Below are 24980 nucleotides of genomic sequence, written 5' to 3' on the forward strand. Positions count from 1 at the left end.
GTTCGGTGGTACTCTGGAGTATTTGCTCCTCCCCCTGTCCTCCTGAAAGGTCATCCAGTCCTCCTGAACCTGCTACTGTCCCGCCTGAACTGATCACCCTGCAAAGTTCTCCTGGGCCTATTCTTTCCTTCAAAGACTCTAAAAGGTTCCACTGGACCTCCAGACGGAGGTAGGCTTCCTCCTTTGTGCAGATTCACCCACTCACTCATTCACTCACAAATTGGCAACTTTTTTCCAGTACCCGTCAGGTACTTGAGAAACCCTCTCCTACTGACCTACAGCCCCAGCCCTCTCACAGCTCCTAGATCAGCAGAGGAGATGAAGTCTATAGCTTGAACCTGTTCTTCATCCCAAGTATCGCCTCAGGCAACAGGAAGGAAAATAGCTTATGCAAAAAGAGCCCGAGTTTAGTACATCGTGTGTTGGAGTCTTGGAATCATCCCAGAAACCACTCAGACACTGAGCTCAGGCAAATAGGGATGATTTATTGACCACCACACCCCAAGAGGGATCAATCAAGGCCACAGTCTGGACTCGCAAGCTGGATATGACATTGAGTTAAAATCCTACAGGGCTTTTAAGCTCAAATCTACAAACATCTGTTCTGAGTTATTCCACCAATCAGGATTTAGAGATAGGGGACTCCCTTAGGAACATGTCTTTGCTGTACACTTACCCTGTTCCTATTGGTTGGAATATTCGACAGTGACAGGGGACTTGACCCCTACTCAAAGTGGAAGTCTTTTTTTTTTGTTATGAGTACACTATTGCTGTCTTCAGACACACCAGAAGAGGGTATCAGGTCCCATTACAGATGGTTGTGAGCCACCATGTAGTTGCTGGGAATTGAACTCAGGACCTCTGGAAGAGCAGTCAGTGCTCTTAACCATTGGGCCATTTCTCCAGCCCCCCCCCCCTTTTAAGAAGATTTATTTATTTATTTATTTAATTTGTTTATTTAATGCACTTGAGTACTCTGTCACTCTCTTCAGAGTAACCAGGTGTTGGGGGGGATGGGGGGGTGTCTAAGCTCCGCCCCATAGTTACATGGCAACTGCCAGGTATGCCTGACTCACTATAAAAGGCTGCTTGCCCCTCCTCTCTTGTTCTTGCTCCTCCCTTCTTTCTCCTGCTCTCTCCCCATTCCTTTCTCCCCTCTCTCTCCATGTGCTCATGACTGGACTCTACTCCTCTACTCCTCTCCCCCCTCCCACTCTTCCTTTCTCTGGCTCTACTACTCCCTCAACTCTCCTCCCCATACCCTGAATAAACTATTCTATACTATACCCTGGTGTGGCTGGCCCCTCCGAGAAGGGATGCCTCAACATGGGCCTGCCAAGCACTCCCTTCCCCCACACCTCACCCACATGGAACAAAAAATATTCCCCCTTTATCTTTATTTTTTTGTAAACACATCACCATGAGAAATTGATAATTTTGATCAGGGGTCAAGTAAAGTTTAAGTTCCCAACACTTCTCTGGAACTTAACATCTTACTTGGCAGAGAGAGAGAGAGAGAGAGAGAGAGAGAGAGAGAGAGAGAGAGAGAGACATACTTGTGTGACGGACATCCTGGTTGGCAAGTTAAGACATGAATGTTAGACAAGACAAGTCCCCTGCCACTGTTGAATACCATAACTGATGGGAACAGGGTAAGTGTACAGCAAAGTTTACAGATGGTTGTAAGCTACTGTGTGGTTGCTGGGAATTGAACTCAGGACCTTTGGAAGAGCGGTCAGGGCTCCAAATGGCTTTTTATATTGGTGTGGGTGTCTGTCTTCAGTTGAAGTCCATCACAGGGGCAGCTTACATAGGCGTAAACTATAAAAGATCATAATAGAGGTAGGAAGTGCTGCCGAGTGGTTGGTTCAGGTCCACGCTTATTGTGGCTAGCTATGCAAAGCAGTTCTAACTAACGTCTATTGAGAATGGTTTCCAAGAACACCCAAACCCAGAATGTCCTAGCAGCAGCTGTAACAGCATGTGAGAAAGTTTTCTTAGGACACAAGTAACAGCACAAAATGGCAGGCTAGATAGCTAACAGTTACCTAGGCCACACACCATGTAATCTCAGGAGGCAGAGGCAGGAGGATAACTGAAAATAAGAAGCCAGTGTATGCTACATGATGAATTTCTGGATAGCCAGGGCTACATAGGATACAGTATCTTCGGAGCTGGGGACCGAACCCAGGGCCTTGCGCTTCCTAGGTAAGCGCTCTACCACTGAGCTAAATCCCCAGCCCCTACAGTATCTTTTTATTTTATTTTATTTTATTTTTTTCCGGAGCTGAGGACCGAACCCAGGGCCTTGCGCTTGCTAGGCAAGCGCTCTACCACTGAGCTAAATCCCCAACCCCAGGATACAGTATTTTTTTTTTTTTTTTTTTTTTTTTTTTGGAGCTGGGGACGAACCCAGAGCCTTGCGCTTCCTAGGCAAGCGCTCTACCACTGAGCTAAATCCCCAACCCCCAGGATACAGTATCTTAAGAACCAAAATTCAAACAAAAAAAAAAAAAAAAAAAGCCAAACTATTTGTATTAGTCAGGGTTCTCTAGAGTCAAAACTTATGGAATGTTTCTCTATATTGAGAGAATTTATGGTGATGACGTACAGTCTGTAGTCCAACTATGCCAACAGTGGTCAACTGTGAACCGGAAGTCCAAGAATCTAGTAGTTGCTCAGTCCACAAGGCTAGGTATTTCAGATGGTCGTCTGTAGAAGGAGGTTCCAGCCGATGTGCTGGCAAGTAAATACAAGCAGTGGAAGAAGAATGGGTCTGGGAGGGAAAGATGTATGGTATAGCACAGAGCTGTGCCACCAGGAAGCCATCAGCCAGTCTCAGTCTGCTCCTGCCAGACGTTCCCTGAAAGCACTTGACCTGCTGAGCCATCCGGGTGGCCATCAACTCAGTCGGGTGGACATCAACTCAGTCGTCGAGCATCTATTTAGCAGCTACAGAGCACAGAGACCCTCACTGAGCTCTCATAATGGAAAGACAACCAAAGTAAGCAAGATAAACAGCTAAGGGAAGCTTTAGGCTACTGCTGGATACAATGTATATACATGGAGGCCATTTGAAAGTACTGAATTATTTTTGTTATTCTTTGTGTAAGGAAAGCAGGAGACAGAAGCCAGGACCTCCTACAAGCTTAGCATAGCAAACATTGTATCAGTGAGCTAAAGCGCTTGTCTTTACTTTTTTTTTTTTTTTTTTTTTTTTTTTTTTTTTTTTTTTGTTAAATGTTCATAGTACTTTTTTTGAGACAGGGTCTCTCTTCTGTAGTCCTGGCTGTCCCTATGTCGACCAGACTGGTCTCTCTCAAACTCAGAGCTCTGCCTATCTCTGCCTCCTGAATGCTGGGATTAAATGCTTGTGCCACCAAGGCTTCAGAGTAGCTTTGGGAGTCAGGTTAGGGGAAGGTGCCATCCCTAAGTATATATATTTACCTGTGAAACAATCAGGGATGTAATCAGTTTAGAAATTTGAACCTCTGAGGAGAGCTGTGGCCACAGTTAAGCAAAACAAACCTGCTCAAGTAGAGGAATCTGTATGCTGTTTTCCAGAAGAATTCAGTATTCCTCCTTAACTAGACAGTTTGTCTCCTTTCTTCATTCCTTCCTTGTTTCTCTTCTTTTATTTCTTTTTTTAGATATATTTATTTATTTTATTTTATTAGTGAGTACACTGTAGCTTCAGACACACCAGAAGAGGGCATCAGATCTCATTACAGATGGTTGTGAGCCACCACGTGGTTGCTGGGAATCGAACTCAGGACCTCTGGAAGAGCAGTCAGTGCTCTTAACCGCTGAGCCATCTCTCCAGCCCCCTCCAGCCCCTTTTCTTATATTTCATTTAGTGTGTGTGTGTATGAGAGAGATCATATGCCACTATGCGTGTGCAGGGGTCAGAGGACAGCCAACGCTTACGCTCTCCTTCCACCTTCATGATGGTCCCCAAGAATAAAATTCAGTTCATCAACTGATTATCTCTTAGCCAGTTTAGCCACTGAGCCATCGCCCTGGACCCTGTTTAAGTCTTTTTTTTTTTTTTTTTTTTTTTTTGGTTCTTTTTTTCGGAGCTGGGGACCGAACCCAGGGTGTTTAAGTCTTATTTTGGGGGAGGGGACTGATTTGGGGCTGGATGTCAATTGGTTTAATCCCAGTACTCAGGAGGCAGAGGCATGTCAAGGCTATATAGCTAGTTCAGGAAAGCTAAGGCTACCTTACTGAGACACTGCCTCAACATTTATTCTTTCTTTTTTTACAAGATTTATTCTTCAATTATATGTGTCTGTGGGTGGGTACACTCATGTGAGTGCAGGTGCTCTCAGATGCAGGAGGCGTAGGTCCCTTTGGATTGGAGCTGACAGACAGATGTGAACTCAGGTCCTCTGCAAGATTAATTGTGGACCCATTTCTACAGCCCCTTTTCTTTCTTCTTCTTTTTTCCTTTTTTTGGACATGTAGTTCAGGTTGGCTTTTAATTTACTAGGATTTAATTTATTATTAAATGGAGCCAGATGGTGGTGGCGCATAGCTTTAATCATGACCGGCCCTTAGGAGGTAGAGGCAGGTGGATCTCTTGAGTTTAAAGCCAGATTGGACTACAGAGTGCCTTCCAGGACCGCCAAGGCTAGCTACACAGAGAAACCCTTTTCGAAAAGAAAGAAAGAAAGAAAGAGAGAGAGAGAGAGAGAAGAGAGAGAGAGAGAGAGAGAGAGAGAGAGAGAGAGAGAAAGAAAGAAAGAAAGGAAGGAAGAAAGAAAAGAAAGTAATGTCACTGGAACAATCAAAAAAAAAAAAAAGGTTGTTCTCTGCTGTTGAGGACAAGATAGTTGGTAATGTGTTATTATTTTTATTTCCAGTGTTTCAAATTGCCTTGAAGCCAGACAGCCTGGGTTGCTCTCCCAAAATTACAATACCGTTAAGTTACTTTAAAATTACATGTTTCTTTGTTGTGTGGGTGTGTCACAGCTTGCAGGTGGAAGTCAGATAATTTACCTGAGTCAGTTCTTTCCTTCCATTCCAAGGATCTCAGGATAGTCACTGGGGCCACTTCAAACCCTGAGCACTGACACCACCCTCAGGTGTAAATGACAGTATGACTGGGAGGGCAGTGAGCGAAGTGTAAAGCCAGAGTTTTGTCTTTCAGATTACAGAACCTTCGCGGGACGCAGAAGGCCTTGGGGGCGTGGCTGGTTGCGTGGTTCTGGGCTGGGCGTGTCGGGGGCGTGACCTGAGCTGTGCTGTGACTTGGTCGCCGTATGTTGGGGGCGTGGTCCGGCGCGGGGGCCGGTCCTGGGGCCGTCCCCACACGCCCCCCAGCGGAGGCCCGGAAGGGACCATTCGCGCTTCCGTCTCCGCCGGGGCCTCACGGAGGGCGGAGTTGCGGCCCGAGGACGCTACGCGAGCCCAGTTCCGGCGAGGAGGCCGCGCCAGTGACAGCGATGGCGGCGGAGTCGGCGCTCCAAGTTGTGGAGAAGCTGCAGGCGCGCCTGGCTGCGAACCCGGACCCCAAGAAGGTAAGCAGCGGGCGGGTGGGCGGCGCGGGCGGGCGTTGGGCGCGGCGCGGGCCCTGTAACGGTCGCGGGCTGGGTGAGATGGGGTTCTCCTCAGACCCGAAGCCAGGCCCCACGGAGCGGCGCGGGGCAGCGAGGAGTTCGCCGCCGGCGGGCGCCCCCCGACTGTGTGCTGAGCACTCGAGGGGCGGCCGGCCCTTTCGGCGCTCTCCGGGGTTCGGGCAGTCGCGCCAGCTGTTTGCCCGTCCCAGCCGAGCGACTCTGTCCGCTGGTTGGGGGTCCTGCGACTGTGCCGCTCGCCGGCTCCAGGACCCCTGTTCTTTCCCCTGTCCTTTAACGAGAAAACGGGGAACGCCTTGGGTTTTTGAGCTCTGCGCCTGGAACTCGGGTGCCTGGTGAGGGCGTGAGCGTGTTACACCACTCTGACATACTGGAAGGTGGGAGCAGGGTGTGATGAGGAACCATGTTTAATTGCACTTCACTACTTTGTTGCTTCTTTTTAGAAACTGTTATCTTAAATACATTGTATCTCCTCCTGGTCCCCAGGTGACCAGGCTTCTCCCTGCTCTAGGAGAGGGTATGGTGGGAGTTAGGATCATTTTCACTGAAGTCTCTGGCCGAAAACACCGACGGGTGTGACATTGCTTGTCAGCATTCTAGCTTGGGCCTGAAGTTCCTAAAAGGTGAAGTGTCCAGCGAGCTGAGTAAAAGAGGAAGTAATGGAGGGAGGCAGCAAGCAGACTTACACATGCAATCTAGGTTCCTATCCAGCACCAGCTCTGGACTTTGGGGGAGTTCTCTGCTCAGCCTGTCTCTTCTCTAGTTTCTTCCTGAAATACCAGCTGGCCCCAGGTGCTCTCTGTGTTAATCGCCATCTTTCAGAATTTCCAGTCCAGGACCCCATTCACTCTTGTTCGTAGTGGTCACGGAGAGGGTTCTCTGGTTTTGAAGGTTTCACACTACCTCTCACCTCCAGGCCACCCCCATTCAGCTCAGAGATACACTTCTTCTGAAGCTGTGTTATAAATCACCAAAAACGTAAATGTTTCAATTGTCTTGTGTTTTCCTTTCTATGGAGGCCTTGGGGGACCTTCAGTCAGACATATTTACAAGTTTCTTTTTACAATAACCCTTTGTGGGCATTTAATAAATGGTCATTATTTCTAAGTACCAGATTGCCTTCCTGAACACTATAAGACTTGTGACTGACCTTAAAGTAACCACCCTCATTTGGTCGTTTCCCCCAGCAGATTAAAAAAATAAAAATCCTCCGTGTAATATCTGTAGGTTTTTTTTTTTTCTCAGAATTTAAATTTTGGAATGGTCTATTTGTGCATGAAATTTCAGGGTAGAAAAGGTTTAAGTAAATTTTCTTAAACTCCTAATAAGTTTTTCAAAGGGAATTTAGTTTGTTGTTGTATTTGATTGTAGTTCTTGTGGTGTTGGCGGGGACTCGTAGGCTAACACTAGTAGGCTAACACTAGTAGGCAAGCCCTCTGCCACTGACAGCCCTATTTGGCTTTTCATTTCCCAGATAGAAAATTACCTTGGGGCAAGGGATATAGTTCAGTAGCAGCTTAGTGAGCTCCTGGCTTCTGTACCCACTAGGGAGAGAGAACTGAATGTGTTGTGAAGAGAGCAATATGGAGGTGAGGAAAATGTTGAGAGACCCCTGTGCAAAGGACCTGAAACGTTGATATTCAGAAACACGCTGACTGCAGAGAGAAAATTGCAAGCCGGCACACTGACTTTCTAACCTCCTTTTAACACAGCAAGCTCTCACAGGTTCTTGAAGTGGCAAGATGATTATAGAGCAGTATTGAATTTGCAACCAAATCTTGCTTCCAGACCATTATTAGCCAAAAGGCTGATTCCACACCTGTGTTTTTTGGGACCCCTGCTATTGGATTTTGGTGTTTTAAGTGTAAATTAGCTGTGTATTCACTCTACATTCATTCCAAGCTCTAGCTAGGCTTACTTGTTAGAGAAAGTACTGGGAGATGACTTAGTTTTTGGTCCTATCATTGGATTGGAAACAATTTTCGTGATGGATAAAGTTAGCAGTCCAATTTATTAGGTTTTGAGTGTGAAAACTGAAGCACACAGATTGGTTGTAGATGGAGAATGAGGCAGTCACTGTTAGGAACTGGTTAGCTCCAAGGCTGGAAGCAGTGGGCAGGAGAACCTGAGATTCCTATGCATGGGACTGTGCAAACTTTTGTTATTTCTGTCATCTGTTAGTGTTTGCTGGCTTTATGGATGAAACTTTGGGGTAACAATACAAGTTTCCATCTACTTGAAAGTACTTCCATAGTACTTTCTGCTTCTTATTGCTTCGTTCATTCTTGGAATTTACTGAAAACAGGGGATGGTGAAGTCTTTTTCTTATATTGAGCTGAATTACGAACTGAACTCTTGAAAATTTCAAGAGTTTTCATTGTGTCTGCAAAGGTAAGCAACAGGCAGCACTCACTTTGCCAGTTAGTGCAAAGCACATCCTCTTTGACTTCTGACTCCATTCCTCTATGTTGGCTGTGTCGTTGGTCCTGTAACTGTCCTTGTGAGCTCCTTTGTCACATTAACTGTAAGCTGTTAGGTAGCATGGTGCTGAGGAAGAGTTCCTGCTTTCTTCTTTCCTCCGAGGTGCATGAGTTAGGTGTTCCTTGCTTTCCTTCTAAGGACAGTGGTGTTAGCTGTTTCTTGGCTTTTTTGGCAAGTATGGAACCTCCCTGGACCCAGGTTCAGTATCAGTAAAATAGGAGAACAGTACACACTACACAGGGTCAAATGAGACAAGCAGAGTGGATGGTATATAAATGTCCCCTTCTCGGGGAGAGGAGAACCACCCATTTTAACTCTTTCCAGCAACTCCAGATTTCCCTTTGAGAAAATGTTGTTAGCATTAGCCTTTGCATATGTTCCTGGGTTGGATCATAGAGGAAATGGAGAGTTTAAGTATCATTTTTACTCCATTAAGTTTCATATTCCCCAGATACACCACTGGGCCTCTTATTCCCAGTCAAACAAGATTGTCACCTGTGATCCAGTTGCTCTGCCTAGAGACCATGTTAAGTAATTATAGAAGTAGAATGACCAGAAAAACATACTTGTTGCTCCACCTTGTAGTAATATGACGATTACAGCCTGGGCTACATAGAACGAGTCTTACTGTCTAATATTTAAATGTGAGGGCAACAGTTACCTATTTTGTTTTATGTTGGTTTTTTAAAAAAGTTGTTTTATTTTTTATGAGTTTTTTTTTAAATATATTTTTTAAGATTTTATTTTATTGTATGAGTACACTGTAGCTGCCTTCAGACACACCAGAAGAAGGCATCAGATCTCATTACAGATGGTTGTGAGCCACCATGTGGTTGCTGGGATTTGAACTCAGGACCTCAGGAAGAGCAGTCGGTGCTCTTAACCACTGAGCCATCTCTCCAGCCCCCATTTTTTATGAGTTTTACCTGCATGTACGTATGTTTACCAGATGCATGCCTGATGCCCATGGAGGTCAGAAGAGGGCATTAGGTCAGGTAGAACTGGGGTTACAGACAGCTGTGAGCCACCATAAGGGTTCTGGGAACTGAACCCAGGTCCTCTGCAAGAGTAACCAGTGCTCTTAGCCACTGGGCCATCTCTTGAGCCCTGTTTTGAATTTAAAAATTGAAATAGTTATGCATATATGTTGTATATGCATATAACCAAATAGCTCCAATCTCCTGATAGTTTGTACACATGTATGTGGGTGCCCCTAGAAGCCAGTAGAGGGCATCAGGTACTCTAAAGCTGGTGTAACAGATGGCTGTGACTGCCAGATGGTCTGGGAACTGAACTTGGATTCTCTGGAAGAGCAACAAGTGTTCTTAACCACTGACCCATCTCTCCAGCTCCATGTTTTTGCTTTCGAGTGAGGAATTGCCATGTACTGTGGCCTACAATGTGTAGCCCAGGCTGGCATCAGACTTTGAGGGCTGGGTTTACGAGGGCATAGTACCACAGCTGGCTCCGTTGTCTGTTTTACACCGCTGTACTTTACCACACTCCCACGTGTGGAAAGTGTTTGTATCACATACCCATTCTTAGAAAAAGGCTTAGCCAATCCTGACATACATTGGAAATTAAGTAGGAGTTGCCTGAGCAGTGTCTGGTCCAGGATCCAGGGTAGGGCATGGAAGGAGGTATTGGCTGAATGAAACGATTAGGGATGAACATGTTTAACTTTTATGGTGTTGCAGACACCATGACTAAGCACTGCACCCGGTTTGTCCCAATGAATCCTACAGCTGGCAGCAAATGGAGACACTGGTTTTGATTTGCAGATGAAGTAACTAAGGTTCAGGGAGGTTACTGACTTTCACATGATCAGGCAAGAAGCTGAGACGACCTGTCTGTCACTCCATCTTGAGCTCTGCTCCACCAGTTTTGACCTAGTTTTAAAGACTTTAGAAAGGAAATGGACAAACCCAAATCTTTGTGATCTACCCAGAAATGTTTGATCATTATTAACAGCAAAGCTCTGACTTCAGGAACTCAGATTGGTCTTGACTTCCCTTTTGTGTTGAAGACTTCCTTAAACACTAGCCTTTCAGGAGGTTTGTAGGTCCTTTTCTCCTGTGGAATCCTTGTTCTACTTTAGATGTATCAAGTCTGTAGATAATTTCTCTAAACTTGTTACCTTTCACAGTCCTCTGCAAACTGATAGTTGCTGATGGCAGTGTTTGATTGGTTTTTGTTTTGTTTTTGTGGGCAGGGGGTGGGATCTCCCTTTTTAAAACCCAGAGGACCTTTGAACTCAGGGTGATCCTTCTACCTCAGTTTCCTAAATGCTGGGATTATAGACATTAGTCACCATGCCAGGCAAGTTAGTAAGGGTTTTTAACATTATTTATTTACTTTGCGTATGGATGTTTTGTTTGCATGAATGTCTGCACTTCATGCATACCTGGTGCCCTTGGAGGCTAGAAGAGAGCATTGGATCCCCTGGAACTAGAGTTACAGATGATTTGAGCCTCCGTGTGAGGGTTGGAAGTCAAACAAATACAGGTCCTCTGGAAGAGCAGCCAATGAGCCATTTCCTCAGTCCCATTTAGTGAGTTTTAATTCACTTCTCTGTTTCTTCTTTACCCTTGGAGAAGAAAGTAGTTAAAGACACATAATCTGGGCTTGAGAAATGACCCAGTGGGTAAGAGCACTGACTGCTCTTCCAGAGGTCCTGAGTTCAATTCCCAGCAACCACGTGGTGGCTCACAACTGTCTCTAGTGGGGATCCGATGCCCTCTTCTGGTGTGTGTGAAGACAGCAACTGTACTCACATACATAAAATAAATAAATTTCTAAAAAGAAAAAAAACCGTAATCTAGACAGGCTTGGTGACATAGTCCTGTAACCCTGCTGTTCCAGAGGCTAAGGCAGGAAGTTTAAAAGTCGAGGCCAAGCCTGAGTAAGCTAGTGAGGCTGTCTCTAAACATAAGAAGGCTAGGTTCTGGCTTGGCAATAGAGCACTTGTTAGCATAGTTAAGCTCTAGGTTCAATGTCTAGTACTATAAACAGGAAACCCCAAAAGCTGCAAAAGAGGGCTTGGGAGATGTAGCTCATTTGGTAACATGCTTGTTTCAGAAGAGTTAGGACCTAAGTTTGATCCCCTGTACCTGTGTAGAAATGCTGTGCTGGTGTCACCCTTTTGTAATTCCAGTGTTGGAGAGGCAGAGACAGAGCTGCCCCGGAACTCACTGATCAGTGAACTTAGCCTAACTGGTGAGTTCCAGGCCAGTGATTGTGGTACTGATTGTTGGGTTTTTTGAGACTGGGTCCCAGTTTAGATGAGGCCGGCCACCTCCCCTCACCTAAACAGTGCTTGGATTAATGGCGTGCAGTGCCATGCCCAACATGGTGGTAGTTGTCCTGTGCTCCACAGACACACACGAGTATACAACACACACAGTTTTAAAAAGTCACTAAAGAAAGCCGAGACTCTAAAACCATATAGACTAAAGTGAATGTCTTGGGCTAGTAACAAGGCCTTTCTTCATACCTAAGATAACAAATAGCACCCATAGTTGTTACTATGAAGAGCATCACTCCAAATGTCTCACCATCAAGCACATGGTATCATCTGCCTCAGAGAAGGTCCGTACGACTATGGAAATTAATACTTGTTTCATTCTCTCTGCAGCTATTGAAATATTTGAAGAAACTTTCCGTCTTACCTATTACAGTAGACATTCTTGTGGTAAGAATTTTTAGCTGTATTATGTGACTGTACTGATGCAAATGTTTCTCACTGAGAGAGGATAGAGGGAGACTTCGAGGATAGGCTTTACAAGTGAAAGAAGGCAGATACAAAACACTGCATAGTGTATGATTCTGTTATATGGAATGTCCAGAATGGGCTAATCCATGGGCAGAAAAGGGATGTGTGGTTGTTAGGGCTTGGGGATTGGAAGGAACAGGGTTTATTTTATGTTCTAGAGTTAGGTGGTGGGAAGTATGAGGAATTATGAGGAGGTAAGTATGAAGGTAAAGTACAGGAATCACTGTACTTTAAAATGGTGGATTTTATGTCATGTGACAAGGTAGGCAGGCATGCTGTGGAAGAAGCTCAGGGCGTTATGCATGACAGACAAGTACCCTCAGCTAAGCTGTGTGACTAGTTCCTGTTACTTGAATTTTGGTTCAAAAATTTTAGTTCAGAATATAAAGATTTATTCTTTTACTTACATGTGTGTACCAGTGCGACTTTGAGTATTTAAATGCCCAAAGAGAACATTAGGACCTCAGATTCTCTCAAATTGCAGTTGTAGGCAATTGGGAGCTACCTGATGTGGGTGCTGCAAAGTTGTCACTCTATCCCTCAATTCAAAATGTAAATACGTGAGGTGCATGAGAGATAGGCGAGTGTTTGAGTGCTTACTAATCTTCCAAAGAATTCCAATTCAGTTTCAGCATTGTCAGGCAGCTTATAGCTGCCTTTAGTTAACTCCAGTTGACCTCTGAGACAGCTGCTCACACATGGCCTATACTTAATTATGTACCTATGTATGTACGTATGCGTGGGCACACACACACACACACACACACACACACACACACACACACACACACGCACAGAAGCATAAATCTTTTACAAAGTTTAATACATGAAAAGAATATTGGCTTTGTATCTACTAGTCATAGATTCTAATTCTAGGAAACTTCTAGGCTGGCATGGTTGTGTATGCCTTTGTAGGTGAGTCTGAGTCCAAGGCCAGCCTGGTATACATACTGAACCCAGTCTTTTCAAAAACAAACAAACAAACAAACAAACAAACAAACAAACCCAAATTTCCATGGCTTTAGGCTGATTCCTTCCTTCCTTAAGGGTTATGATGAGAACTTCACTGACTCAGGGAAAGCATGCTGCATCAAACCCTATCCCTCCTTGTTACGGTCTGTGGTTCTGGCCTGTTCTGATGACCTTCTCTAAACCTGTGGGCTTCGTTACTTTGTGTCAGACATCTGAACATAGACTACAAAGTAACTTAGCATAAAGCTTGGGTGTTTTATTAGAGGAGTATGTATTTGTTGCTTTTCTCCAACAGGAAGTTTTACTTCTGTAGAAAATCATGCCTTTAGGCTCAGAATCCTCAATAAATTCCTGTGTTACATTTGTAGGAGACTGGGGTGGGGAAAACAGTGAACAGCTTTCGGAAACATGAGCAAGTGGGAAACTTTGCCAGAGACCTGGTTGCCCAGTGGAAGAAGCTGGTTCCAGTGGAACGGTGAGAACATTTCTTCTCTGCTTATTCTGCTTCACATGTCAAACTGTGTTACCTCAATTTTAAAAACAACCCACTATATTGTAGGTTATTGTAGAATATATGATAAAGTATCAAGAATAAATTTTCTCTTTTTTTAAAGATAGATTTATTTATTTATTTATTATTTATTTTATTATATATGAGTACACTGCAGCTGTCTTCCGACACACCAGAAGAGGGCATCATATCTCATTACAGATGGTTGTGAGCCACCATGTGGTTGCTGGGATTTGAACTCAGGACCTCTGGAAGAGCAGTCAATGCTATTAACTACTGATCTTGCAACATATGTGGTGAAAGGAGAGCTCTGGCTCCTAAAGGTTGTCCTCTGGCCTCCATGTGTGTATAGTGCAGGCTTCTCATTGAAATAAATATGTAAAAATGCAAACATATTTTTTTCTTAAATTTTTTTGGCTGGTTGGTTTTGGTTTTTGGGACAAGGTCTCTTACTATAGCCACATTGGAACTCAAGACCAGGCTGGCCTTGAACTCAGAGATCTGCCTGCCTATGCCTGTGAGTGCTGGAATTAAAGAAATGGGCCAACATGCCAGGGTACAATTTTTTTTTTTTTTTTTTTTTTTTAATGAGAAACATTAACATTTTGTTGGGTGTTTTTTGAGCACAGGTATGTTGAGGACTGAGCACAGATTCTCTCACTTAGCAAGCATACTAAGGGTGGAAGTGGCTGGACCTGTGCTCAGAGATCAGAGGATAGTTTTTAAGAAATGGTTTTCTTCTGCCACCATGGATTGGACTCAGATCTTTTTTTTTCTTTTTCTTTTTTTCGGAGCTGGGGACTGAACCCAGGGCCTTGCCCTTGCTAGGCAAGCACTCTACCACTGAGCTAAATCCCCTGGACTCAGATCTTGAGGCTTGCATGACAAGTATTATCTTTTGAGCTGTCAGACTGGCCTTAACATCTTCTTTTAAAACATGGTCTCATTCTGTGACTCAATCTAATCCAGCCTTGAACATGCTCTGTAACGTGGTGACCTTGAACATCTGATTCCTCAACAGTCCTATCAGCCTCCTTGGTACTGGGATTATAGGTGTGAGCCGGCACTTGTGGCCTGGTCCTTGTTTTGTTTCGTGGTGAGGCAGGGTCTTCTGTAGCCCATTGGCCTTGAACTTGCTTTGTAGCAGAGGATGAACTGCCTTGAGCATCTGAGTTCCTGACCCACCACCCAAGTGTTGGGATGGAGCCTGTGCCTCCATGGCTGAGGTCAGGTCTGAGACTTGGAAGAGGCTAATGCTGAGACCTGCTTCTGCTCTGGCTTTTGTTCTAGAAACAATGAGGCTGAGGATCAGGAGTTTGAGAAGAGCAATTCCCGCAAGCGTCCCCGAGATGTTCCCCAGCAGGAGGAGGAGGCGGAGGGGAACTACCAGGAAAGCTGGCAAGCCTCAGGCAGCCAGTCCTACAGCCCTGAGCACAGACAGAAAAAGCACAGAAAACTTCCTGAGCTTGAAAGGCCTCACAAAGTGGCTCACGGTCACGAGAGGAGAGATGAAAGGAAGAGGTGTCACAAAGTGTCACCACCATATTCTTCAGACCCCGAGTCGTCTGACTATGGTCATGTTCAATCTCCTCCACCTTCAAGTCCCCATCAAATGTATACAGACCTCTCTAGGTCCCCAGAGATGGACCAGGAGCCCATCGTCTCACACCCGAAGCCTGGGAAAGTCCACAGTAATACCTTTCAGGACAGACTAGGGGTTAGTCACCTGGGTGAGCACCAAGGGAAAGGGGCTGTTAGCCAAAACAAGCCACACAAATCTTCCCACAAGGAGAAACGCCCTGTGGATGCCAGGGGGGATGAGAAGAGCTCTGTCATGGGCAGAGAGAAGTCACACAAAGCCTCTTCCAAAGAGGAGAGCCGAAGGCTACTCTCAGAGGACAGTGCCAAGGAGAAGCTGCCCTCCAGTGTTGTCAAGAAAGAGAAGGACAGAGAAGGCAACAGCCTCAAGAAGAAGTTGTCACCTGCCTTAGATGTTGCTTCAGACAACCACTTTAAAAAGCCCAAACACAAGGACTCCGAGAAAATCAAGTCTGACAAAAACAAGCAGAGTGTAGATAGCGTGGACTCAGGACGAGGGACAGGAGACCCATTACCCAGAGCCAAGGATAAAGTTCCCAACAACCTGAAGGCTCAGGAGGGGAAAGTAAGAACTAACTCGGATCGAAAGTCACCAGGCTCACTCCCTAAAGTAGAAGAGACGGACATGGATGATGAGTTTGAGCAGCCCACCATGTCGTTTGAGTCATACCTCAGCTATGACCAGCCCCGCAAGAAAAAGAAGAAGGTTGTGAAAACTTCCGGTACAGCACTTGGAGAAAAAGGACTTAAAAAGAAGGACTCTAAAAGCACTAGTAAAAACTTGAACTCGGCTCAGAAATTACCCAAGGCGAATGAAAACAAGTCAGACAAGTTGCAGCCAGCTGGAGCCGAACCCACGAGGCCTAGAAAGGTAACTGACTGCTCTGTCTCTCCTGCCTGCCTGCCAAGTGTGGAAAGCCCGCCTGCCAGGTCGCTGCTGCCATATAATTTCTTTACCGTACAACCCGCCAGGCCACTGTCCTGCTGCCATTCAACTGGTTGAGTTTTGATCGTTATTAATATTCTCAGCTGTGCTAGCAATTAAGGTGGACAGTGCCAGGATAAGCTTTATTCCGGGCTAGGGAGGAAGCTCAGTAGTACAGTACTCACTGAGAATGTATGAGACCCTACATTTACTTCTTAGCGCCTCACAATTTTCTAAGACTTTTTTTGCCCTATCAGCATTTAATTTCAGTGACCCTAAGTGGTGTCATGGGTGACTTGTAGCTCCCTCTCCTTGACCTGCTTGCCTGTATGGTATGCTTGGTTAGCCGACTGCAGGGAAGAAAGCTGGGTTCACAGGGTGGGCTCTGCACTCTCTCTTGCAGGTCCCTACTGATGTGCTGCCAGCATTGCCAGACATCCCCTTGCCCGCCATACAAACCAACTATCGTCCCCTTCCCTCCCTCGAGTTGATCTCCTCCTTTCAGCCAAAGCGAAAAGGTAATTTTGGACATCTTTTCATTTATTTTCATTTTTTTGAAACAGGGTCTGTTTCAAAATTGTGTAGCCTTAGAACTCACTTTGTAGAACAGGCTGGCTTTGAAGTCAGATTCACCTGTCTCTGCCTCCCAAGTGCTAGGTTTAAAGATTATATTTTTAGTTTGCCTGCATTGTGTCTCGCAGGCATCTATGTCTGTTCACCAAGAGTGTGTGCGCCCAAGGAGGTCCCTAGAGGAGGCTGTTGGAGCCCTTGCTGCCGGAGTTAGAAAGTGGTGGGCCGGGGTTGGGGATTTAGCTCAGTGGTAGAGCCCTTGCCTAGCAAGCACAAGGCCCTGGGTTCAGTCCCCAGCTCGAAAAAAAAAAAAAAAAAAAAAAAAAAGAAAGTGGTGGGCTGCCGTGTGGGGGCTCTTCACCATGGGCTGGAGATCTTTTGTGATTTGCTGGTTTTCTTCTTTCTACAGCTTTCTCTTCACCCCAGGAAGAAGAAGAAGCTGGGTTCACAGGACGCAGAATGAATTCTAAGATGCAGGTGTATTCAGGTTCCAAGTGTGCCTATCTCCCCAAAATGATGACCTTGCACCAGCAGTGTATCCGGGTGCTTAAGAATAATATTGACTGTGAGTCACCGATCTCTCGATTATGCTACTGTCCTGGGACTTTGTCACTGGGAGCTTGGCTGCCATTCAGCACTCACCTTCTCACCTCTGGTTTCTCTGCAGCCATCTTTGAAGTGGGAGGAGTCCCCTATTCTGTTCTTGAACCTGTCTTGGAGAGGTGCACACCCGATCAGCTCTACCGAATAGAGGAATGCAATCATGTGAGTGCCCTAAATGGGAATGGCGTACCTTCCTGGCTCTTTTTCCAAAGGTAGCTTTGTCTCTGGATTGCCTTGGCCGAAGGGCAGGTCAGAGGGCAAATCACTGTTCTGGGCATGTTTGGTTTGCACGTCTCGACCTTTACACAAGCATACTTTTTGTGTCTGCTCCTGGGAGCCTTTTTGTTTTGATTGTTTGGCTATTTTTTTGGTTTTGGTTTTTTTCAAGACAGAGTTTGGTTCTCCTGGAAGTCACTGTGTAGACCAGGCTACCCTTCATACTTAGAAACCCACCTATCTCTCCCTCTCGGGTGCTGGGAGTAAAGGCGTGAGCAACTACGCCTGCTTCCTGCTATCTGTCTAGTGATTGCCTTCTTCCCAGTAGTGTGGTTCTGTAACTACTGCTACCACATCCCCCTCCCTCTCCCACACCTTAGGCATTGGGTCATGGGTAGGTAATGGAGAGATGTGTGGGAAAGTTGTATAGAAGTCTTGGTCCTGGTTCCAGGTATTAATTGAGGAAACAGATCAGTTGTGGAAAGTTCACTGTCACCGAGACTTTAAGGAAGAAAGACCAGAGGAGTATGAGTCTTGGAGGGAGATGTACCTGAGGCTTCAGGACGCCCGAGAGCAGCGGCTGCGCCTGCTCACAAACAACATCCGGTCTGCACACGCCAATAAGCCAAAAGGTACAGGAAGTGTGGGGTTGGGCAAGGGCATCCAGGTGGGGCTGTGTCCCCTGCCTCTGGCTGCTCAGAGATTGGGTTCACAGGACCTGAGGAGCCCTAGTTTGGAGCTCTAGAAGACTCTAGACCAGTGGTCTCTGGGTTGTGACTCCTTTGAGGCGTTCAAAAAACATTTCACTGGTTGCCTAGAACCCTAGTTTGAGGAAAACACACAAATTTACATTACCATTCACAACAGTAGCAAAATTACAGTTAGGAAGTAGCCATAAAAAATAACTTTATGGGTGATCTGGAGAGATGGCTCAGAGGTTAAGAGCACTGACTGCTCTTCCAGAGGTCCTGAGTTCAATTCCCAGAAGCCACATGGTGGCTCACAACCATCTGTAATGGGATCCGATGTCCCGTTCTGGTGTGTCTGAAGACAGCTACAGTGTACTCACATAAAATAAATAAATCTTTAAAAAAATAATAATAATTTTATGGTTGGGTCACCACAACATGAGGAACTGTATTAAATGTCATAGCATTAGGAAAGTTGAGAACCACTGCTCTAGACTCTCAGATTGGGAGCAGTGCCTTTGACATGAAGGTAAACATTGATGTTTTGTATTTCTACTCAGGACGACAAGCAAAGATGGCCTTTGTGAACTCTGTGGCCAAGCCACCGAGAGATGTTCGACGGAGGCAGGAGAAGTTTGGAACCGGGGGAGCAGCTGTCCCTGAGAAAGTCAGGCAAGATCTCTGCTGCGTGGTCGTTACCCTGAAAGGGAGCTGGGGGCAGGAAGTGCCTGACTTTGTGGTGGCGTCAGGCATTGGAGAGTGCGTTCCTGAATGATTCCTGGATGTGCACTTTCCCTCTGCCTTCGTGTCCCGGCTCATTGCTTAGGTGGAGCATTTCCCTTTCTTACATGTGTGCTCCTGTAGAGAACAGGACCTGACCCTGCAGGGCGGGCTCCGTCTCAGCAAGAGACTCTATCTCGTAATTAGGTGGCTCCTGAGAAATGACACACAAGGTCGGCTTGGCCTCCACATGAACATCTCTGCCCACGGTCCCCACATCTGCATACACATACATACCAAAGCAAAACAAATTTCCAGGGTGACTACATTTTTTTTTAGGGCATGTGAGCATTTCCAAATAATAGACTGACATTTTAACAGGAAAAGCTTAGTGTGATTGTCACTCTCAGTAAAGGGCTGACAGCTGTATCTGAATCTTCACCAGGACTCAGTGTACCAGGCCACCGCACAGAGCCACAGCGGAGTCACCCAGTCACCCAGTCACCCAGCAACAGCTCTGTTAGATTGTGTGCTGTGTTCCAGCTAATTATCAGCTTTGTTCCGTGTTTCAGGATTAAGCCAGCACCATATACAACAGGAAGCAGCCATGTTCCTGCCAGCAACAGCAGCAGCAGCTTCCACTCAAGTCCTGAGGAGCTGGCCTACGAAGGGCCCAGTACCAGCAGTGCCCACTTAGCTCCTGTGGCCAGCAGCTCTGTTTCCTATGATCCCAGGAAACCAGCTGTGAAGAGTAAGCAACTTTGGTGGGAGCAGGGCTGTGGGCTGGTGGGGAATCTTGACACAGACGTTATCTGGACAAAGAACACCAGCCAAGTCAGACTGGCCCTCCTCAGGTGTTCATGCTTATTAGCTCATCCTGAGACCCATTGCTCTGGGGGGCTGGAGGCTCTGGATACTATTGTGTGTGTGTGTGTGTGTGTGTGTGTGTATGTTACAAAGTTAAATTGTCTGCATTATGGCCCCCAAAGTCAGCAAAGACTTCTGACTGATTTGTCTCTTGAGCCATCCATGAGCACAGCAGCCAGTCTTCAAAAGCTGTGGTGTAAGAGATGCTGGTGGTTCTGGGCCTACGGGGTCTGCCTTAGGATGGGGTTTCTCTGGCAACTTTTCAGACAGTTCCTGCTAGTTAGTCTATTTGTACATGGAGGTGAGATACACAGCCAGGGAAAACAAACTTAGCCTGGCTTTGCTATGAACTACAGTGGCATATGTCTGTCCTGCCTCCAATCTGAAGCAACTGTCTCCTTTTTCTTCACAGAAATTGCCCCGATGATGGCCAAGACCATTAAAGCATTCAAGAACAGATTTTCCCGACGATAAACAGGACTTGCCTTGGAGGTTGAGTCTGGAAGCAGGACTACAGGGACTATGGGGACGGGAGAAGAGGATGTCCACAGAAGACCCGTATCTTTTGCTCTGTGGAACTTTTGGCCTCTGACTCCTGCACAGTTCCAGGTGTCCCCCTCTGTGCCTCAGCCCTGCACCCTGCTTGTAGCACACTTCAGATTTCTGAAGACAGTATGAGCCTCAGTCTTACTGAGGACTTTAAGATCAGTTATACTTTTGTTGCTAATTAGCATCTTTGTAAACTATAAGACATAGTTTTAATGAATAAATATTGCCCCCAGATGTATTTATAATACCCCCAGGGGTTTTTATTTTATTTTATTTTCTCTTTGGTCCACTATATTTAGCCCTTTACTTTCCAGGTCCTTTATTAAAGTTAGATGAGCCTAGCGAAAGCCATTCTTGTCCTAGTCAGCTCTTCTGAGTAGACACTGGTCCTTCAGAGCCAGTGTGTCGCTCCAAACCCAGATGCAGGGCCAGGAGTGAGTGAGTGCCAGAATGCCTGTCCTCCAGGGGAGCCTCCCTGCTGAAACCCCCACTGTTCCTTGGCGGGCACTTTTCTTCAGTAGATTTGTTAAGGAAGGCCGTTTGCATCATCTTCAAAGCATACTACTCTCCCCCATTTTCCAGCTCACTGGAGGACAGAGCCTAAGAGATGAACTGATGTAGGACCTCAGCAGTTTTATAATTTTAGTTTCTGGTTCAGTATTTTACACACAGACAGATACACAGACACACAGACCCTTCCTTATTTTGTCTCTCCCTGCACTGTGGGGAAACACACATGACAGGGCTTTTGTAGCTCTGATGTGGTTGGGGGGTTTGAAAAGCCAGCACTTTATTTCCTTGTTCTCTATGAATTCCTACCAGGAGTGAGTGGTTTAGAGCATTGCAGTGCTGTGAAGCTTGCTCGTGTTGGACAGGAAAGGTGCTGACGTGGCCGGAGGAGCAGCAGTGCACTGCAGCCAGCAGAGAACTCTGTGAAGCCTCCGCCTTCTGAGTGTTGGCCAGAGTTAGGGATGGGCCACCTGCCGAAGGGTAGATGGTCGCCCTGGTCCCAGCCAGTCAGTTTCTAGATGACATGCGGGCAAGGTCAGAGCTAGGAGGACAGTGCCAGCTCCTTCCTTGCTGTCAGAAAACAGAGCAGGACTCACTTGGTTATGAACCGGGTGAAATACACTATGAACTTGAGGGGCCAGCCTGCTAAACTGGGCCAGTGCACCTACCCTCGAGACCTCAGGCTAACGAAGCCTCCAAGGCAGCACACGAACCTGCACAACTAAAGCTAACGCCCTGCCCCGCCCCACCCCTCCCAACCCCCACAGCCTTACTGTGCTTTGCTATGCTGGGTCCCAGTTGCCTTGGGACACAGGTACTGCTAAGTAAAACAAATTTCTCTTGGTTGCTTGTTTCACCATACCAGCTTTCTCAGCCTGACCTCAAAGTCTAACATCAGGTCTCTTAGCTGAACTCAAAGGGACATCTGTACTAGGAGCCAGGCCCCGCTGTCTAGAACAGCCCCTCTCTAGGTGTTGACCACCTCAGATTTATGCCTTAGCTGTGTTTCCCAGATTTCCCTTTGCCGATTCTCCTGTTGTGGATTTGGTTGTGGATGATTTAATTCCCCTTAGGAGTTTGTAGGCCTAGGGGAAGAAAGGACACACATTTACCCAGTGTCAGCATCCGGTTTGGCACAAAGATTTCTGAGGCACCCAGTTTACTTAGAGCCAGATTTTCTACCCTTTCAAGAGTGTCTGCGTCAGGGATATGACTGGTGAAAACAGTGAGGGGCCCAGGAGGCAGCTGTCCCCACAGCCCCTCACCCCATGCACAATGGCCACAAAGCAGACACAGTCATGTTCAAATATTGGTCACATTTGTGAAGACTCGTGCAATTTTTTCTGTGCTACACTACATACAGATCACACGTGATGGACTAGCCCTTTGCGGTCCTTGGTGTCACAGGGCTCTCGGGGGCTTGCTTTCTCTGCTTTGAGGCAGGAGGGCAGGAGTGAGCGCCATCCCGCTCTGCGTTTGTATTTTGGTCCCAAAATGTAAATACAATTTTCTATGTTACTTTTTTGTGGTAACTACAAGATGAATATTTTAATTAGATAAGTTATACAAAAACAAAAATCCCATGTCTAAATAAAAAGCAAAAAACTTCTACCTGCTGAGCCTTTCTTCCTCATCTTGTAAGGGAAGAGATACCAAGCACTAGATGCCTGCTCTTTAGTCTCGGGGCTGTGTTCACACTGACGGAGCTGCCGACGCGCCCTGGAAGTTCAGCATCTTCTTGGTGTACCGCTGAATGTGGAGGCGAGCTTTGTGGCAAGCATCTGAACCAGGAGACAAGTTCAGTCTTAAGGTAGCAAACATCTTCAGGGGGACAAGGTGGACATTTTCTATATATGGTCAATATTCACACTGGGACCAAAGGAAGATTCCCTGATTCTGATGCATTCATGTTTCTGACATTGTCTTGTTCACGTTAAACAATACACATTCACTCAGGACTGTACTTGCTTCTAATAGGCCGAGCCTTAAAAGGTTGACGTTTCTACCTAGAGCAGAGTGGAGCCAGAGAGGAATTTGAGAGACAACACTCCTCCCCCCACAAAAAACAACAAAACAAAAACAAGGGCACTCGAGTGTAAGGAGCAGTTGTTGAGGGCCTGTGTTGTTCCATTGTCTCTTGTGGTTCTTGGAAGGCCTGGGTTAGTAACCGCGTCTGTTAGCAACTGTGACTCAGACGTAGGTAGCATAGCCGTGTTGAATAGCTTCAAGGGGCAGAATGGAAAGATTTGAAACTCAGGCTCTTGAACTACAAAGATTTGAGCCCCTCTGGCTCTTAGTCTCTCCTCACAGGTGTGATAGCCTCACTTTTCCCTTGGCATCCTGAGATGACAATTTGGTCAGAACCGGCCATATTGGCCCTGGCTGAGCTGCACAAATTTTTAGCATTTGCTCAACTGCAACCCTGCTTATATCTGCCAGGGCAGACTTCGCATAAAACAACCTTGGTCTTGAAGTACTCGGTTCTCACATGCATCCTAGGTAGTCAGCCATATTTGGTGGAGGATGAAACAATTATATAGTTCAGATTGGCCTTAAGCTTTGAGTGATCCTCCTGCCTCAGCCTCATGAAGGCTGTGATTACAACCATGTACCTCTGTAGCTTGTCTTTTGATACTATGTTGGTTCTTTCACCCTTCACTGTCTTCCTTCCACCCTTTCAACCCCCTAACTGAATAATGGCAGGGGTCAGAAATAGGTGATGTCATTTTTAGACTACTTCCTGCTGACTGGGGCGATGAATCCTGGGGCAAGTTAGATCTTCACCATCAAGATGCCTAAATTCTTGTTATTGTTCCTTGGCACAAAACTACTTAAAAACTATGACCAACAGCAACCAACAACCCATATCCTCTGAAAAGTTCCCAGAATTCTAAATGTCCCACAATTGCAAAAACTATCTGCAGTTGGAAAATTCACCCCTACCCCCCACCTCCCCAGAGTATGAGTCAAATCATAGCTACTGCGAGCAATCTGAAGCAACCCCACCCCACTCTGGGATTAAAAACATTTTCCTGGGGGGCTGGAGAGATGGCTCAGAGGTTAAGAGCACTGACTGCTCTTCCAGAGGTCCTGAGTTCAAATCCCAGCAACCACATGGTGGCTCATGACCATCTGTAATGGGATCTGGTGCCCTCTTCTAGCATGCACGTAGGTAGGTGTCCATGCAGATAGAGCACTCATACACATAAAATAAATCTTAAAAAGAGTTTGCAGGGGTTGAGGATTTAGCTCAGTGGTAGAGCGCTTGCCTAGCAAGCTCAAGGCCCTGGGTTCGGTCCCCAGCTCCGAAAAAAAGAAAAAAAATAAGAGTTTGCAACTGTTCTCTGATCTCTACCTTTTGTGGCTGAATTTTTTGTTGTTGTTGTTGACTTTTTATAACCTAAATAGTGAATAGAATATCCTCTCGTAGTTTTTCAGAAGCCATTCGTAAACCCCATCATGGCAGAATTCTAAATATTTTATCTAAAGTGTCTGCATCAGAATGAGCCAACAAAGCATTACCCATGTAGTTATAATGGGTCGGGTCAATCATTCCTAGCAGTTGTTGCACAAAATGTTGACATAAAGGTGGACTATTTAACCTTCCCTATGGAAGAACTTTCCACTGATATCTTTTAACAGGTTGAGCATTCTTAAAAGTAGGTACTATGAAAGCAAACCTTTCCCTAACTTGCTCTTGCAAGGAGATAGTAAAAAAAGGCAGTTTCTTAAATCAATTGCTATCCTAGGACATGGCTTAGGTAAAGGCATTTTAGGTTGTGAAGGACCCGTTGGTTGAATTACTCTATTCACCATTGTGTTAGGGCACACCATGGTTGAGGCAACACTTAGCAACATTTAACTGGGGCCGGCTTACAGTTTGCGCAGTCCCATCCATTCTCATCATAGTGAGAAGCAGGCAGCACACAGACAGACTTGGTGCTGTAGGAGCCGAGAGTTCTCCATCTTGATTTAAAGGCAGCCAGGAAGAAACTGTCTTCCACAGTGAAGCCTTAGCACAGGAGACCTCAAAGCCCACCTACATAGTGACACACTTCCTCCTAAAAGTGCCACGCCCTACGGCCAAGCATTCAAACACATGAATCTATGGGGGCCAAACCCAGTCAAACCTCCACAACACTCTTAAATCTGTCAGCATCCTCCATCTTCCTGACTGCATTTTGATAACAGATACAGGGGCATTCTATAAGCTGGTAATCTCTTCTGTATGTTGAGCCTCCAGCTGCTCTTGCACCAGATGCTCAAATGCCTGTAGTTTTTCTTTAGTTAAGGGCCGTTGCTACACCCACACAGATTTCTCAGTCAGCCGTTTTAAGGGTAGCGCTGTTGATATTACAGCAGCGGCTCCTCATACATTTGAAAACTCAATCCCAGTGATGTCCTGTATTTGGACAGT

General features: G+C 46.0%; 1 protein-coding gene across 1 annotated transcript; it reads left to right on the forward strand.

Moving 5' to 3' along the window:
• The first annotated feature begins 5362 nt into the window (after positions 1-5362).
• Eloa (elongin A) lies at positions 5363-22174 on the forward strand. Its single transcript, XM_032896162.1, has 11 exons — positions 5363-5522; positions 11695-11751; positions 13173-13279; positions 14606-15785; positions 16243-16357; positions 16819-16974; positions 17077-17174; positions 17680-17860; positions 18478-18589; positions 19210-19388; positions 19917-22174. Exons 1-11 carry the CDS (start codon positions 5448-5450, stop codon positions 19976-19978), a joined length of 2322 nt encoding a protein of 773 aa, XP_032752053.1. The 5' UTR covers positions 5363-5447; the 3' UTR covers positions 19979-22174.
• Positions 22175-24980: the final 2806 nt, after the last annotated feature.

This window comes from Rattus rattus, chromosome 1 (assembly GCF_011064425.1).
Source record: "Rattus rattus isolate New Zealand chromosome 1, Rrattus_CSIRO_v1, whole genome shotgun sequence".
Classification (NCBI taxonomy): Eukaryota; Metazoa; Chordata; class Mammalia; order Rodentia; family Muridae; genus Rattus; species Rattus rattus.